This window comes from Melospiza melodia, chromosome 2 (genome assembly GCF_035770615.1).
Source record: "Melospiza melodia melodia isolate bMelMel2 chromosome 2, bMelMel2.pri, whole genome shotgun sequence".
Lineage (NCBI taxonomy): Eukaryota > Metazoa > Chordata > Aves > Passeriformes > Passerellidae > Melospiza > Melospiza melodia.
This window is the reverse complement of record NC_086195.1, coordinates 124877801-124896477: the sequence shown is the minus strand read 5'-3', so window position 1 is coordinate 124896477 and position 18677 is coordinate 124877801. Positions and strand designations below refer to the sequence as shown.

Here is an 18677-nt window from a genome sequence, read left to right as displayed (position 1 = left end):
TATTTTTCACCAGCTCAGTGAAGAAGCCTGAGGAAAAGATGAGCATATGGCACGTTCTGCACCAAACTTTTCAGACAAAATACCACTGAAGTGGCAGCCCTTCCCAGTGGCTACAAGAGCCATCCTCTGTACTTTATCTTAAAATAGGTGCTGGATAATTTTTTTTTCCTTCTATTTTCTTTTTTTTTTCACTATTACTAATGACCAATTTTAGGGGAGAAGGAGGCCTTTGGTACAAGAAAGGAAGTCATCCACCGTTTATTTGTGTTCCCTCTCATATAAAATAGAAATAACACTGTTGTGTTCACAGGAAGTGTGCAAGACAGGGGAGATTTTCAAGGCTTAGTTCCAAAGCTGTGATCCTCAAAACCAAAGTCCAGCTTTCAGTGAACTCTAGAGGTACCTAGACTGAACCTCCTGGGACCCTGCAGGCTTTGTCCTCTGCTCCCTGCCCAGAAGCTCTTCCATCATGCCAAATAGACAGGTTAAGAATGTGGAAATTAGGTGTGACTCAGCCTATTTCCCTCAGTGGGGTGATCCATTAGGTGTTCCTGGAGTGAGACTGAGATCACAGCTGACTACAAGCAGCAATGGCAGGTCACAGCAAGGGTCTCTCTAGCCTGGTTGTCTGTCTTCATTCAGCAGTGGTCGTAAGGAGTAAGAACAGGTCAAGTACAAATAACACATATTCCTTATGCTGTCCCAGCACCTATTTTCAGCTTGGGCTAAGTCTCCAGTCCCCTACAAGACAAAATTGCAATGGGATAATTTTCTTTTTAAATGCAGTCTGAAATGCCTCTGCTGCTGACATTTCTCCATTTCATGTGTTTGTCCATGGCTACAGCAAATGCAGGATCAGTTCTCTGAGAGGCTTTAAGAGAAGGAGTGAATGCTCCTCTGTTTTCTGCATGGAAAGGTTTACCCAGTGAATTTCTAATGAAATTAAGTGCCACCCTTGCTGCTCTGGATAAGGCAGCAGATGCCTCCACCAAGGATACTCCTCCTTGATGTCTCTCTGCAGACCATCACCTGCTGAGAAGAGCACCCACTCCTCTCTATCTCCTGTCCCAGTCCCAGGCTCCCTGTTATGGTGGGAGGGCAGACCTAAATCTGGGTCCAAATCCCTGAATCTGCAATGGCACCACCGAGGTTAGCCCAAGATAAGCCAGTATGGTGTTAAGCAGAAAAACAAGTCCAGTTTTCAGTCTAGCCTCTGTTCTTGGATTTTGCCTGTAGCCCCTCCAAACCTGAGCCTGGCAGGTGCCAAGGAAAGAAAGAATAAATATCACAGTGGAAGAGTAATACTGTGAAAATTCATTTTGTCGTTAGTGGGTCACTTCTCTAGTTGGTGATAAAAAGCTATAACATATATCCAACATTACCTTTAATATCTGGTGCTTTGGAAAGTAACTGGAAACACAAATCTGTTGCCACTACTTTGTGGGGGTGAGTCACTAATGCTTGCAGCTGCAGAGTTTCCTACTCACGTGAGTGAATGGTTCCCTCCATGAGCATCCTCTTCAGTTTTCTTTACATGTCCTCCACCATTCTGCATTGTGGTGAAAACCAAGAATTCTTCCACCAGCTTGATTTAATTAATTGTCAGAAGGATTGTCTTTCCTAAACCAACACAGCTATTGCACTGTGGATCCTAACTGTCCTGTATTTTTCTTCATAGATTTATATGTGTCATTGGGTTCCACTCTTTTGTTCTGTGGTTTGGCAGCCTTTTCCTCTGTATTTATTAACTGCTCTACAACCTAAAATGATATAGGCCCCATAAGAGAGGAAAGATGAAGTTTTGCTCCTGAGAATGGTTGAGTGGCCCATGGAGAACAAGAGATATTTGAAGGATGAAGTGAGGGTGAATCTTTTAAAACCAGTAAGAAAGAAATGAGGAACCATGTGTGGTTCCCCTGCTCTCTGGGTTTGCTCCAGTCCCTGCCTCCCCTTTGCATCTCTGTGTATTCCATTCCCTGGACCTAGATGTCTTATTTGTCATTCATTAATACACCAACTGATTTTGATGGAAGGTTTCAGCAGTGATTTCCTAACAATTTTCCAGAAAAAACCCATACTTCACATGCATAGGCAGGTATATAAGAGCAGAAAACAGATCTCCAGTTGCATAAAATGTTTGTAGTGTTGAGTTCCTGTCTATACAGAATAGATTAAGAATTTATTCATCCCTCCATTAAAATATGTAGTGATTTACAAGTAATTTGTAAAGACATATCTGCAACATCAACGGTATGATGTTACATCAACATATGTATGATTCTGATGTAATTACTCATTAGGGTGCATGTGGATCCAGCTCTTGAGTAGCCAATTACCATATTTCAACACTAACTTTATTAGCAGCCCAGAAGTTCAAATTATGAAAACCTTTCCTTCACTCTGTAATTTCATTATCAAGAACTAATTTATAAACAATACAGCAAGGAAATTTTAAAACATGAACCAAACCTGTAAAACCTAATCTGCCTTGCCCTGTGAGGGTCTTTTTTTCCTATATTTTTTATTATGATCTGGCTCAGATTTGGTTCTAAGATTACAGGGATTATTCTTACGATGTTTGTGAGTAAAATTGGCTAACTATATCCAACTGGTGGTCTTGCTTGAAAGATTACTGCTTCAAAAAACTGCATTCTCTTTGAAAAATCTTATTTCAGGGCATGCTCTAAACTGCAGCTTGAACTCAGCAGGGAGACTAATGTTGTTTTAGGCAATGTTACCACTTCTTGTCATGTCTAGATGTTTGATTAATTACATTTTAGGAGGAAAGGAAGAAGAGAAACACAGTGTCTATTCAGGCAATTCGGGGGAAAAAAAAGAATAATCTTTGCCTCAGATTGCTTATAAAAGTTTTTTTAAATGATTTTATCTCCATATAATTGGTTGCTGCTGAACCATGTTCAGTCATATCATATTAATTTGCACTGTTTTGCCTCTTCTTGCCCTTCCCTGCAGTTACTACATGCTGGAAAACAGACCTCGGAACATCTACGGGATGGTTTGCTACTCGTGCTTGCTGGCACCTCCCAACACCAAGGAATGTAAGTGTTCTGCTGTTTCTGTGCGCTTCATCTGGTTTTGACTTAAAATCATCTGGAAGCTCAATGTGAAATTTTCAGTGATTATAATTATGTTCAAACAATAAACCCAGCTCCACTTAAGCAATTTCTGCTTCCAGCTAGCCTTGCCAACAAAGAGAGGGAGTGCTTATCATTTGAGGAATAATCAGAATATTTTATTTTAGAATCTACTATTGCTCATTTGTTCCCCAGTTTGCATCTGTTAAGAGATCCCATGCAGGACTTCTTGGGGTTATTTAAACAGTAGGTCCAGAAAATCCAATGTCTCTGTATTTTTTTTAACTGAGGTTCAGTTCACCTGTGAAAAAAAAAAAAAAACATCGGACAATTTGTAGATTTGTAATTTGTAGGAGTAAAAGGGCTTCACACCTTTTCATATCCTTTTGCTGCAAAGTGATTCAAGGCTTAATACTGATGTCTGGTGGTCAGAACTGCTAAGAGAATTAGTTCTGTAAATTTCACAGACAAAAGGGTCTGTAGTTTGCTAATTGAGGAAATCATGGATGAATGTGTGTGTGACACCTGTTTGTTTGCATACCATGTGTGAGCAATGGCTTATCCATCCTCATGCCACGGGGAGAGGGACAGCTCACACCACCACCTCCGTCCTGCAGAGGCAACCCCCAGAAAACTGATGTCTCCTTTAGGGTGCAAAGAAAGAGAAAAAGAAAGTGAAAAAGAAAAAAAATGAAAAGGAAAAAAAAATTAGGCTCTCTCTGAATGACCAAATTACTTTGACACCCCCTCAGAGAATCTGGAGAAGATCAGGACAAAAAGCTTTAAAACTAAACAACAACAACAAAAACCCAAACAAGCAGAAAAAATGAGTACTTCCCTTGTAAAACTTGATGCCTCTAAAACCAAAATCCTGTCTATGTTCTCTTCTTTTAGAGTAACATTTGTCATGAAAAGGAATTGCAGTATTTTGTCTGCTTGATTTGAAAGCAGGGGCTAAAAGTCCCAGAGCATTTATTTATGTACATAAATAGCGATTGCTTTGTTCAGATGCTGAACTGTGTATCACTGGTGCTCTTTAAAAGAGGAGAGGAGTGAATACCTACCACTTCCTACAGTTTAAGAGCTCAGAGGAGCCAGGGGATGATCAGCACCTCACAGAGCTCCTGGTGAGCAGCAGCAGTCCAGGGCCATCTCCCTGAGCTGTCTGCATGCCAGGTACTGCCCTGTTGTACAGCTGCTCATCCCACTTGGCTGCAGGAACCCACCCAGCCCTGACATTGCCCTCTGCCCAAGACAGTGGGAGTGGGTGAAGGGCAGGGTGAGTGTGGTTTTGGTGAGATAACATCTGTTGAGGAGGTGAGGTGAGGGTGCTAGGGAGGACCCAAATGGAGATTCGGGAAGGAGGTGCAGAGGTAAGTGGGAGCACAAGGGTAGGAAGGTTGACAGTCCAGCCCCAGACAGCCAGTCACTTACTCCCACCCACACCAGATGGAAGACAACCAGAAGGGTGAAAGTGAGACAACTCAATGAGACAGGATGGGAGAACAGTGGGGCTCTCCTTAGCAGTAAACATTCCTTGCTGGGGAAGTGCCTGGACTATGTGCTACAGATGGCCAGGTCCAGGGGTATGTGCCCCTGCATGGAAACTTGCTCAGGGAATTTGCCTGATGACACATTTCATCTGGCAGAAAAGTGTTTGGGTTTGATCAAAGGCCAAGCAAATATCTTTCAGCTCTTGTGCAGTCAATCAAACTTGAAATGGCCAAGGACACAAGATGAACACCCCATGCCCCAGCATCTGGAAATACTAGTGTAAAAAGGGCTGGAAGTGAAAAAGAAATTCCTTGATAGGCCTGTGTCACCTTGTTGGGGTTCTTTTCCCTCTCAAAGGACTTGGGACATAAATAGCACAAAATATCATGGAAAAGAGGGGAGGAAGGGAGATGACTCACAGAGGCCAGAGGTTTAATTGAGGCACACATGTCACTAGTTTATGGTGTTGAAAATCTCCCTGCTCTGAAGGATGGGAGCAGCAGTTCTGCAGCCTGGGAGGAATAATAGGCTTCAGTGGCAGCCTGTGGGCAGCAGGCACATAGGGAAAAGGGCTGGGCACACATGAGCATAACAATGTGTGCCTTGCGTAGCAGAAAGCTTTTTCTTACTGTGAAGAAGGGGAACATCACCATAAAGTCTCCAGTTTGCCCCATCTTGTGCACTGTCAAACAGCTGTGTCACATTCCTGGCCTCTCAACATGCAGCTCCCTCAAGCTTCTGTGCAGGAGCTTCTGTGCTGAGCACAGTGTGAAATGCCAAAGGTGTGAGAGCTTCAGCTGTGCTTCAGGCAGATCATGAGCCATCAATGCCCCTTGCTGGCATAAATGGGGATCTGATACCTCTGTGATAAATAACAGCACTGCAAAAGACAGGGAGGCAGGTTTTCCATGTAAATCAAACTATTAAGGTAATGAACACCAAACCACACTAAGATGTGGCTTCCCACAGTTAATGGTGCTGGATTTTTCATCAACACCTCTGGAACTCGAGTCACTTCAGGCCTCTGATTATGTTGGGTGGTTTTTTTTGTTTTCTTTTTCTTTTATCCAGTGTAAAAGTATATGCAAGGGACAGAAGATTTAGCCATATATGGAGTTTTTCTTGCAGAGAGGTACAGTTACTGCTGGAAGAGATTTTGTCTTTTAGCAGCTGAAACTCTCAATTATGTATATTAACTCTCTCTTCAAACTTTGATATTTGTCACTCCAATTCAAAAACTTTGGAGAAAAACTAAATCAAACCCTGCTACACTAACTTTAGGAGCAAACTTTGAAGTAGAATTACGCAATTGTATCAAATACACAAATCCTTTTCCTCTCACAGATTATTGGTCTAGAGAACTTCAGCAACTGATTGAGGGTTTTCTTTTTAATGTACTGTATATATTCATAAGTGGGTATGTGCATAAGATATTTCATGCTATTTATCTCACCTTTTTTGCTGGATTTATATATTAAAAGATACAATAAACAGCCTGTGTCAGTTTTTGGGTCTCACATCTACCAATGATAGCTTGGGAAAATTAAAAAAGAAGAAACATATTGATAAAGGAAAATATATGTGGTCAGGCTAATTTTTAAATATTAGAGAGCAAATGACATCTAGAAATAGAAAATATTATTTTTATCATTGTATCATTAGAACTTCAAAAATAACTAAACAGATGAGATGGAACAATTGACTAACAATTGATGTTTCATGTGAAGAGCTGTAATCAGGGGGGCACATCCAAACCCATGTACTGAAGACTCTGACCTCAGCTTCCTTAACTGAGAGGCTCAACACAAACAAGCCTATTGCCAAAACCACTTTATTAGTTAAAATAATTATTTCAGAGAATTTTATTTTAACTTTCCATTCTTTGAATCACTAATTTCCATTCCTTGCCAGTTTTATCCTTTTGTAATACAATCAACATCAGGAACTTTTCTCCTTCTGTTTCAAATTATGCCTACAAACAAATAGGCTTGTTATCTGGAACTAACATATTTTTCTTTTTTTGAGTTTCTTGATCTCTGAACACCCATTTGCTATTCACATGTGTACTGGGAGAAATGTTGAAGGCCATGCTTTATTATTCACTGATGGTATGGCCTGATTCTTCTTCTCTGAGGATTTCTCCATATTAGGAAGGAACCTAACCTTAGGATAAAATTGGCCAGCATCAGCCATCAGCCTCCAAGGGGAGGGATCTGAGGAGAAAATGTGGGCTTTGCTGTCCTCAGCTGCTGGGAAAAATGAGCTCAGGTATCCCTCAGGAGGTTTTGTGGTCCTGGTGCAATTCTTCCCAATAAAACCACTCCAAGGGCTTTGATGTTTTCACTGGTGCTGGAGCTGCAGCTCCCACAGTGAGCATCACCTGCCCATGGGAGGCACTGAGGTCTCTGCAGGATTGCTCTGACTGGGCTCAGGAGCTGGAAAATGTGCAGAGCTGCAGCCTTGGACCACCCATTCCAACGGGCTGGACACCAGGGAAATGGGAGACCAGCTCCAGGCAGGTCTGTTCTCTTCCTTACAATGCTCTAAAATCATGACAGCAAAGCTTAAATAGCAATTATCCCCTTCATGTTGCACAGAGAAAGGGGTGATAACACTGAATTCCTGGACAGAGGCTTAGTTCTTGGAGTTCATGGAATGTTTGTCTCTGACTTTTCAGTGCTGTGTAATGATTACAGCTCCCAGGGAGTCCTAAAAAAAACTTCAGCAGATGCAAATAAATTGTCAGATTAAGGCCATGTGGCCTATAATCATCATTACTTTCCTGCCCTGGCAAAAGGAGAGAGAAATAAAATAGTTATAGACATTATAGAAAGCACAGCAGAAAAAAAAATTTCCTTTTATGTGATGTGATTACTTACAGAGAGATTGACCAGACTGAAAACAAAAGTCGGGGGAACTTTCCTATCATTATTTTCAGAAGTTTAATTCTCAGGACTTAATTTACTTCATGCTCTTCCTGGTGTAATAGCTACCTACCTAACTGAAGTATCTACCTGTGACTCCAGCAAATATCAGAGTAACTTATAATATTCTGTAAAATAAAGATCACTCAGGCAATCCTCCAGTGCCTAGGATATGTTCTGTTATCTGTTATTATTTGTGATATTTTCAGAGCTGGTTTATGTTTGGTCACTGAAGTCATGTGTAGGCACCTCAGAAAGCAGGTTGGCTTTGCCAGCTGCTTTAGCTTGCATGACTTTCCAAGTGCACAGGCATTCCATTTGAAATGTTGTTTTCCTAAGTTTGAAAGCAAACCTTTCCCATAAGTACCTGAGTACAGATTATTTAAAAGTTCCGACCCCTGCTTTCTACATATGTAGGTCTTTATTTATTACTATGTTTAGTTAAAATCCAGTTTTAACTTTGTCAGCCATAAACTGTCTACTTTTATTGAATTTCAACTCAGTATAATTTATTTTTCATCTCATATTTCAGGCTGATAGTTACTTATTTGCATGTGTGCTTTATGCTACTTCAGCCCATGGAAGAGTCTCAGGGATGGCACTCAGAGCCCATCTGTGCCATTCACAGCTGGACTGTGCCTGGGAGAGGAGGGATGCATCAGGAGAAAGCAAGCTGCACTCAGGAGCACCAAATAGATACACATATAGACACCATGTTTTTTAAATGTGTCTTATTTTATAATCACTCTGACAGTCTGTTATGTACAGATTTGGGGGATTTTTATAACATGTTATTAAATATTAAATAGACTCACAAAAATCTGTTGTTGGTTGTGAGCAGCAGTGCTTTGAATGGAGCAGTAAGCTGATCCCACAGCAACAGATGTCAGGGGCACATATGGTCTCCTACTACTCCTATGGTCACCAGATTTTATTCCCTCACCAACACTTGCAAGGGGGTGTGGTGGTACAAACCCCTTTCCCTGTGCTCTCCCCCTCCTCCTCTCATAAATCTGGTGGTTTTGTTTGTTACTTCTTACTGTAAGTTCTGTCTCAAGGTACAAGAACAACTGGAATAGTCTGTTGGATAAAGCAGAAAGATTCATTGAAACAACAACAACAAAGTATTTTATTGCCCGGCATTTCCTGAAAGAACAAAAGGCAGTTGCATGGTAATTTAAGTTAAAGCTATCTTTTGAGTTAAAATCCCCAAACATTCAAAAGTGAACACAGATTCAATTGTTCTTTTAAACAATAAGTATGGAACATTTTTTTTATTGTTTAGACTCCAAGAAAGTTACAACTAAATCACAATTTTTTTGAATAAAAACATCTATAATGCAAAAGTTGACCAACCACCAGTGATCAACTTCTTTCCTTATTTCTTTATCACATTCCTACAGTATTACATACAGGTGTCTAGGAATATAAACCACTCTTTTGCACAGCTATATTACAGACATCAGTCTTTATTTAAAAAATAGAGTTGCTTCCATATGGTGTTCTATAACACCTCAGGATGCCTCTGCCTGAGCTATATCTAAGTCTTTGTAGATTAGGTGTCATCTATATTGGAAGCAGAATTAATAATGTGATTGGGATGCAAAACTGGATGTGCACAGGAACAACTGACATTGCAGTCATGGTGTGGTGCTGACAGGGAAAAAGCAGCAGCCATGAGTTTCTTTTTACTCATGCAACAGGGATATAAACTGAAATTCAACAGAAGGTGGCACTTTGGTTCCTCTTGTAGTGCAGGTGCACGAATTGGCACTTTCTTCTAAGCCACATCTAAAGAAAAACTTTGGCTCATAATGGATATGCCAAATTATTAAATTTGACAGTAGGCTTAAAATATGTGTAACAGCTAACTCCCTCCCAGGCATGTGTGAAAGGCCACCACAGTCTAGTGCAGCCTTGCCTTTGCCATGCCAGCACTGGGGAACAAAGGAGGTGGCTCTGTTCCCATGCGAGGACATTGTGCCCCTGGGCTGTGGGGCTGAGGGCTCTCATGCTGAGCACAGGAGAGGGGCTGTGCTGTGCAGGGTGTGCATGGTGGGGGCAGCACACCCTGCCCTGGTGTGGGGTGCAGCTGGGTCAAGTGCGATGATGATGCTGAATGGAGAGTGGTGACCTTCCTCCTTACCCTTCCTGACTTCCCACTTTGAAAGGCTCTGCTTCCTTTCACAGATGGGTGAAAAACATGAAGTTAACAATACCAAGACAATGAAAGATTATTAGGCAGAAATACTTCAATTCATTCATGTTTCAAGTGAAAGAAAAGAGGAGCAAGTTTGCTAAAACTCACATGGGGAGATGAGCTGAGGCTAGTTAGCTGAACTCCAGCAGACAAAGCAGCACAGCTTGCCTGTGCTCACTGAGGGGCAGTGTCAGAGAAGCTGTTGTTGACTTGTTGCAGCTTGCAAGGACCATGCAGGATTCCAATTGGCTGTAATTGGATTTGCCAGGGGGGCTGCAAGAATAGACATAAGCCTGGTGTCTGTGCATGAACATGAAGGAAAGTATCAGGCCACAGCTCTGGCCTTTTGCTAAATTTCCTCTGTTGTCCAGCCATGATGAGTAAACACAGAGGTCGTGACCAAGGATGATTCACTTCAGTTTTGTGAAGAATTGCTGAAAATTTTACAAATTACCTGTCTTTAATATCCGCTAAATGCAGATGACAGCTTCATTTACTGATCCCTAGATAGTCTTACTGCACTGCAGTTTCTGGAGCGCGTAACTAATTCTTAGAAAGAAATCTGTCACAGAGAAAGGACCAGGGGCAAGACTTATTAGGTAAGTCTTAGCCTTCATTTGCAAAATACAAAATGCCTCTGAATTAATAAACTAGTATATTTAAAACCTAATGAAAACCCTTATTCAGTTTGAAAAGATACCAATTATAATGAGTTAATCCATTTCCTTCCAACAAAAGATGTTTGAAAGAAGTTCTATGATTGTTAGAGAAAATTTCTTTTGGAGACACCTGCAACTCATACTTTGCAGCCTCTTTAGATGAACATTTTTAATTCACAACATGCAGATATGTTTTATTTAGATAGTTTCATTTTAGATAGTACTTTTTTTCCTTTTTAAAAAACCATTTCTCTTCATTTGAAGAATGTGCATATTGCTTTGTTCTTAATCATAGAACATTTCTCAGACCATTCCAGACCATTCTTGATTTCTTGTCAAGTTTACCTGGTGATTTGATTTGTTTGAATATTTACTTGGTCACAGTGAGCTCTCATCTACTCTAGTTGTCAAACCAGCTTGTGGAGCCGTGTGCTGTGCACACCTTACCAGATGACTGGGACAGCTTTTTGCCTTTAAGACTGCTGAATTGAATTATCACTGGACTTTTTCCACAGACAACTAATACAAAGCAGGAGGAATTTCATACTTCCTCCAAGACAGAAAATTATTTTCAGTGTCTGTTGATAGTAGCTGCATTACATACTAACCAATGGTACTAAAGTTCATTTGAGAAGGAAGATTACGTTTACTCCCAACACATTTTTGTTCTGTTTTGGAATACTGTGCAAACACCTATATAAAAGCGTTCCCATAAACAGCTTTATTCCAAATAACATGCACTATTGATTGCTATTGTCAAAATATGTTATTTTATTACTTGGTTTAATGCTTTGAAAATTTGGTGCATGACACTAAGTGAAAGACTAACTTTAACCTTGACTGTAGAATTTAGACCTGGAAACCCCTATTGGACAATCTCATCCCTCTGACAGGATGAAGTTTTCCTATAACTTCTTCATTTATTGTTTCAATGAATTTTCACTCTCCCAGGAATATAGATTTGGACTGACGGGAGCTCATAAGAAGCTTATACTGCCAGTTACATTACAGGAAATTCTAAAATTCCCTTTTAGGACAGTACACCTCCATGGAACAAAAAAGCAATCAACACCATCATTTGTCACCTTCCCCAGGTTTTCCTGTGGAGTCATGAGGGTTTTCATACCAGCTTTACAGCGATGCTGCTAGTGAAGGCTGCTTGTGAGATGCACTAGTTTGAGGAATCTACCGCCTAAGTCTCAGTCTGCAGTTGCAAATACTGGAGTGGTTTGTAAATTGAGTAATCAGCTGGACCCTGAAAAACTCTCTGCTGCCCAGGACAGATCCATAACATGGGAATCTGTGTGTAACAGTTGGCTTTTTCTTCTGAGTTCATATCTGTTCAGGAGTTTGACTTTCACTCCTTCTGGGCAGTGTGCACAAACATGGTCTGCAACCCAACTTTCAGTGTATCCATAACACATTTTGGGATTAGGGACTGCCCAAAGAGCACGTAGTTCTTGGGTCCTTTGCTAATAAATGGGAATGCAACCAAGCCAAGTAAAGGCTCTCTTTCCTTGAGCCAACCTATTCCTTTGACTGGACAAATAACAAGGGAATTTTATGGTATTTTTGTTTATATTGCAGGTGCAGGCTCTAACTCTGGCATTTCAGCCATTTTCCCAAGCACCTCTGGCACAAGCACTTTCTCACCTTACCAGCATGCTCACAAAGGTAAGAATGCACTTTTTGTGAGGGTTAATTTAGCAGCTTTTTGTTTTCAAAAGGGCATCAACAAAGTGCAACCAAACTGAAAATATCTGTTGCTATTTTCATTGTCATTATTTCCAGATTTCTAGAACTGCTATTAGAAATAATTCACAATTCATTTTTTTTCTCAGTTAATCAACATTGCTGTTTGTCAGCTGAACATAAAAAGGATTTGAGCTGTACCCAGTGATGCCAGCAATAAATTTAGCCCATTATTTGTAGCTTTACAGAAATAGCACTCTGCCTCAGCAAAGCTTAGCTTAGAATGGTGAAAACAACTTCATGCACAAATATGGTCAGTCTCTTATTGAAGTAACATAAACAGTTCTCCAGCACAATTATTTGGCTTTTAAAATTTTTGAACCTGAGAAGACAAAATGGAAAAGATGCAGTTAATAAGGTACTGACAATGTTGTTCTTCTTGGTATTGTCTGAAAACATGACTGCTAGGATCACATTTTCAGAGAAATTAAAGCTTTCATGCCTTTTAGCATATCTATAATTTTCTGCATCCTTTCACACCTTTTCAATTCTAGCCTTTTGCATCCAAGTTTTCTTTCTGAATATCTTTTCCCCTTGCTTATTTTAAATTCACCTTTTGGCCATACTGGTTTTTAAGTTTCTGTTAGAAAAACATCAATTTTTCTACATGTGCATTGTGTCCTCCTTTTAACTTAGAGCTTTTGAGACAGCCACAGTTATCAACAGTCATTTTAGCTCTTTCTCCCTTTGTATATTTACTGGCTTTTGTCTTGTCAACGGTCATTCCAAGAATGCAGTGCTACAAAAGCTTCTGCTCTCGCTTATGTACAGCTTCCCATATTAAAATACAATTTCCTACATCTTTGTATCTGATAAATCATACCATCAAATATTCTTAATGAATACTACTAACTGGTTTATTCATAAATATCAAAATTTTGACAAATTTTAACTTGGCTTTGAGACACAACACTAAGTTTTTCAATGCTTAACAAGTAACCAAGACTCAGATCTACTAGAGAATTATGCAAACCATGTGTAGCGCAGACTACAAACTGTTAACTAGTCTGATCCTAAGAGTTGCCCCTTCATTTATTTTTTTTCATTCCAGCAGATCTTTCAGGACAAGGACATCTGGCTACAGCTCTTATAATTGCTATGTCCACTATCTTCATAATGGCTATTGCCATTGTCCTCATCATCATGTTTTACATTGTAAAAACAAAGCCATCTGCTCAAGGTAATTGTTCAGCAGGTAAAATTTTAGTTGCAAATGCTATTTTAGAATTTAGAATATTCTATTCTATTAGAATATTCTAAATTCTATTTTAGAATTAATCTGAGAATAATTAGTGTTATATTTGTATATTCTAGCCTGTTGCAAGAGCCACTCAGTAAAAAACGTCGAAGCTCAGGCTAACACTCAAGAAGAGAAGAAAGAAGTGCAAGGTACAAGTTGTTTTAGTTTTGCTTTTTCTATCCAAGACAACACTGGGCTTAAATATTCCTAATACTTTTCTCTTAATTATAGTTTCTCCTTTGGAGTATGTAAAACCCTCATCAGTTTACTGAAGAATTGCCTATACTAGTTTTTTGTGCTTCCAGAATGTCACTTAATCCTCTGATAGCAATTAAAAGTAGAGCAGAGAGATTTATTTTGTCAGTAGGGTTGCCAGCAGAACTAACTCCTGACACAAAGCACTGGTTTGGAAACTTATTGCCAATTTAAACTTCTCTAATTGTTGTTCTACAGATAATGTTGTGATATTCTCTGAGAAAGAAGAGTTTGAAAAACTTACAGCAACTCCAGCTAAGGCTGTCAAAAGGTGGGTAAAAGATAAATATATTGCCAGTTTCACTGAAATGGGGGAGGGACATGGTCATCATTCATCCTGGTACAGTGGAACACATAAACAAATTTGATGGGTATGCTGGCAAGTTGCTGCAGCAGGGCAAAGACCAGATGCCTTAGTGGGCTCTTCCCCACTGGTTTCTAAGAGATGATAACAGACATCATGAAGAGACACCTGTGTCCTCCCCATTCCCTCTATGACCAATTCATCAGCTCTTTGGCCTCCATCTCCTCTTTTGAGAGGGTAATTTCTGGGGCCTGAGTGCAGCTCTCACCCACATGGCCTTACTGAGGTTCCCCTTCCCTTCTAGGCAGGAAGAGTAAAAATAGCTGCTGCAGGCCTTAAGGAAACCTTGTCCCTAGCATCCTCTGCATGGCATGCTGTGGGAGTTTTCCTCATCTTATCTCTGCCCAGCAGCCAAACCTGCCTGGTAACATTATTAGGGTGGGCTAAACAGTGTCCTCATTGGAAAATCCCTCTGTGAAAGGATTCTTGCAAGCTACTGTGGCTGTGTGGCTTGGTGGGCGTTGTACGCACACACTGGGCTGGTCAAGGCCTTTACAGTCACAGGATTTCAGAGGAAAGGCATTTTAAACATGGAAAACACTTTTATTTCATTAGTCTCAGGAGGCAAAAAGAGGATGACTGGAGTCAACCCATGAGGGGCTTCACTAAGATAACCATATCCTTCATTTTCCAGTGAAAATGATGCATCTTCTGAGAATGAGCGACTCTTAAGCCGGAGTATGGATAGTGATGAAGAAGCTGCAGTTGACAAGCAAGGGACTCCAGAGAGATGCTTGTTATCTTTAGTGCATTTGGCCAGAGATAAATCTTCTACAAGCAATAAATCAACTGGGGTAAGTCTACCTTGAGATTTAAAAATTGAGAGCCTTTTTCTACTTTTTTTTAAAGAAAAAAAAATGTATGAACTATCAACCCCCCAAAATGCACAGTAGGGTAGATCAGACTGATTTACAAGAGCTTCTCCAGACAAATTTGTTATAGAATCTCCTTTGCATAATGACATATATGCATATGTGTAGTGTTCAGGGATAGAAATAAATGTTTCTACAAGACTAATTAATTTGCTTTTTTGAGTGTTATATTTTATAGTTTCAAGAAAGAAAAGACCCATATAACAGCAATCCCCTGTCATAGCTAATGCTAAGAAAATAAAATAATGAAGCAGGCTGGATTTGGCTGACAGCAGAACATCTGAGTACCTTGACCCAGCTGCATTGGTATTTCCACAGCAGAGATTTCTCAATGATATCTGGTGTTGTGCTTGGTTTCCATGTGGAATTTTGAAAAACAAACACATAGTTTGAAGGTGATTCCTGTGCTCTGAAGGACACTGTAATGCACTGTTTTGCTGTGGAAGGCCTTTGCTTCTTCCTGCTGAGCATGTCCTGCTCAGGGCTTTTTATCTCACTTGGAGTATTTTAAGGCACAGTTAAGGCCACACCTCACCCACACAACCTTTCAGTTTGTGTTAACATCCAACTACCCTTAAAAAGAAGGTGTCTGCTCTGATCTTTTAGTATTTCTAATTTATTTAAAAATGGCTACAGCTATGTCCAAATCACATCATTAATATCAGATATCAAATCTGGTTTAAGAAAAAAATAGGTTTGAAAATGCATCTTTTAATATTTGCATGTTTTAAATTGTTGGGAGAATCAGCTCAAAATTTCTAAAACACACCACTTTTCAGCTGAGATCAGACACACAAAATCTCAACACAAGTTAAACAGTTTTGTAGTTGTAGATATTTATGGCCATCTGAAAACAACTTACTATTTCAATGCTCACACTTTAAAGTTTGGGTTTTTGAGGTCTCTCTAAATACCCAACTTTATGATACTTCTGTAAGCACTGGCTTGAAATAGGATAATACACCTTGGGTAGTCATGAAATCAGAATATTCCATAAGAAGCAGGTTACCTTCAAAAGACCCTACATCATAGATACATTCTCCACAGCAATTTAGATAGAAAACTCATAAGTGCACCTAAAGCATGGACTACTTCTTCCAGACTTGTTCTAACACATCCTCATGGACTAAAGACTGCTGCCAAGGCTGAAGACAGACTTTTCAATGAAAGAGCAGATTGCATCAAGATTCTCCACTCCATACCTAAGATGTCACAATTAAGCTGGTTGCCAGAAGTTAGAAAAGCAATAATTTTCTTCAGATTGGGAATTAAGTTACTAGCACAGGAAAGAGTACTCAGAGCACTTAGATGGGGATAAAGAAAATTAGAGGCTTGCTATTAGCCAAGTCTTTTTCCTAGTTATACAAACGCCCATTTGCAATGTGCAGCCACACAGAGGATCATCAGGCTAAACATTTCCTGTTTGCTTTCAGCTTAAGGTTTAAACCCCCCGCCATCTTCTGCCTCTGGTAAAAAGAGCATCTTGCATAATTCTTCAAGGAATTACTCAACCTGCTTCTTTACCCTAGAACTGGAGGGAGAATGAAAATAAGCACCCAATAGTTTTCTTAGGAGGGGTTTTAATAAACCCCATTAAATTTCCCAGTTTCAAGGTTCTGAAACAGGTGATCCAAGCCTACAGTGGCAGCACAACTGACAGAGCACAGGGAAGCTGCAGGAGGAAGGGGTGAAGGACACTCAGTGCCCGCACTGCGTTTCCCCGTGGCACGATGCGCTCGCTCCAGCTGGAGCGGCCACTCTGCGCTCTCCAGCTGCAATTCCATTAATCCACGTCACTGATGCCCCTTGCCCTTCACTGCCCAAATAAAGTGAGGGAAATCTTGCCACAAAACCAAGTGCTGAAAGCAGAGCTCTTATTCAAGCCTCGTTCACAGTGAAAAGTGACAAATTTGTGGAGATAATGCTAGAGTCCTGTCAAAAAGACAGCTTTTCAGCTTTTCTAATGAGAGCTGGCTCAGGGAAGAAAATTTCAGTCCCTGAGAGCTCATGACATTTTGACATTTGTTTTCACTCCACATCGAATCCAAAGCCAAAACTTGAGAATATTTTGCTAAATGAAACTATATAAAAGTGTCATTTTTAGCTTGAAAAATGTCAGATTTTCAGTCTTGTTTCTTTCTTGTCAAAAATGACTAGATCCCCCTGGACGTCAGATTTTTCCTCTCTAAAACGTCACTTTTTTTTTCTTAATCTATCTGTAAAATATTTCAGTTAATTAGTAATGCACTAAGCAGGTCTACATCAAGAGACAGAAAGGAAGAGCCCCTCCTCTACAGTCCTTTTGGATTGTTGGAAGAAGGCAATTTCAGTCTGAATTTAATTCCAGTCCTGACCTGGTTTACCTAGGCATCCCCACATTCTTCATTGTATGTATGGTACAAGAATTATCCTCGTTCTCAGGAGTTGGAGCAGAAAAGTACTGGCTCTCAAAAAAGTCTAGAAGTTGAGATGAAAGATCTCTAGCAGTGGCAAGTGAAATCAGAAATATGTTTATGCTTCATGGAATAATTGCTGTGTCATTTTCTTTGAGTCTTAGAAAAGGACCTTTGAGGACACTGTGTGATAACCCCATGAAATGGAGAGGTCCCACAGACTTTCCACTGCTGTCTGCTAATTGTTTAATCTTGTAACTGAATAATTAATGATATAAATCTCTTCTCATTTAGATTCAAAGTCGAAGGAAAAAGATACTTGACGTGTATGCTAACGTATGTGATGTTGCAGAAGGTGAGTGAACAATTTGCACCTGTGTTAAAATGTGCAATCAGATCACGAGCATTTGCTATAAAGTAAGAAAGGCTTCTGGCTATCTATGGAAAATAGTCCCAAACCAGGGAAGTCCCTCTGTAGGCAGATTTGTATTCACTTGCCAGGAGCCCTGTGGTCAGCCATGACCCCAGAGCTGCCCAGGCTGGCCTTGGGCTGGAGCAGGCCACGGCTTCTCTCCAGGCATGTGCATGGCCTTCCTTCCTGTGGAGAGCAGCAAGAGTTGGGGTGGGCTGTGCTGGGACACACAAGCAGACCAAGATGAGGGAAGCAGTTCTGCATTCCCCATCTAGAGGAAACCTGAGGTCTTATTTCTTTAGATAACAGATTTTAAAAAGTTACAAATATGAAAGTGTGATTTGGGGAAGGTCAGGATTGAGGGTAAGACACAAATCTCAACCTACTCTGCTTCTCTAAATTCTGTCCCACATCTCACAACAAAATGTGGAGTTTCCAGGCTGTAAGTGTTTTGACTCTGCTTAGCACTTGACTACCTGAACTGTTCTAGCCGGATATATAAATTAAGTTCCCTGCAGAACAGGAGCTGCGACTGCATTTACTTTACACACACACACACACACACACACACACACTTTGTGTGCACATTTTTGAGTATGCTGTAATTCAGGGAGCTCTGTCTTCCATCAGATTATTTCTGATGGGTAAGAAGCAGGAAAACTACAGAAGCAAAAGTCTGGTTTGGGAAAAATGCTGTAGCTGGTTCTCTCCTCTGTTTTCTGAACATGAATACATAGAAAATATGTCCAGGAGAAAATAGCCTTTTCCCCACAGGATGAATGTTAAATCCTCCCTAGAGATTCACAATAGTAATGACAGTTCAGCACTTGCAGGGATGTTTATGCTTGCATCTGGCATCATTGCTTCACCTCACTTCTCACTTTCCTACGAGGACCACTTTCAATTACAGATATGTTTCAGCAGCTGCTGGTGACAGTTTCAGGGAAGGGACAAAGCTGTCTCTGGAGCTCAAACACTGAGCCTGACGTGTAGGAGTTTATTAATGGGGCTGCTCAC

General features: G+C 40.3%; 1 protein-coding gene across 2 annotated transcripts in view; it reads left to right on the top strand.

The window, feature by feature from the left end:
* The window catches only part of EDAR (ectodysplasin A receptor), a 71889-nt gene that overhangs the window by 50337 nt on the left and 2875 nt on the right, over positions 1-18677 (top strand). Inside the window, exons 5-11 of one of the 2 annotated variants that reach the window (XM_063150529.1) lie at positions 2974-3059; positions 11960-12046; positions 13179-13304; positions 13439-13513; positions 13818-13890; positions 14618-14777; positions 17543-17603. In XM_063150529.1, coding sequence (XP_063006599.1) covers positions 2974-3059; positions 11960-12046; positions 13179-13304; positions 13439-13513; positions 13818-13890; positions 14618-14777; positions 17543-17603 — 668 coding nt within the window. Of the gene's footprint in view, positions 1-2973; positions 3060-11959; positions 12047-13175; positions 13305-13438; positions 13514-13817; positions 13891-14617; positions 14778-17542; positions 17604-18677 lie in introns of both variants that reach the window. The other variant, XM_063150528.1, reaches the window with a different exon arrangement.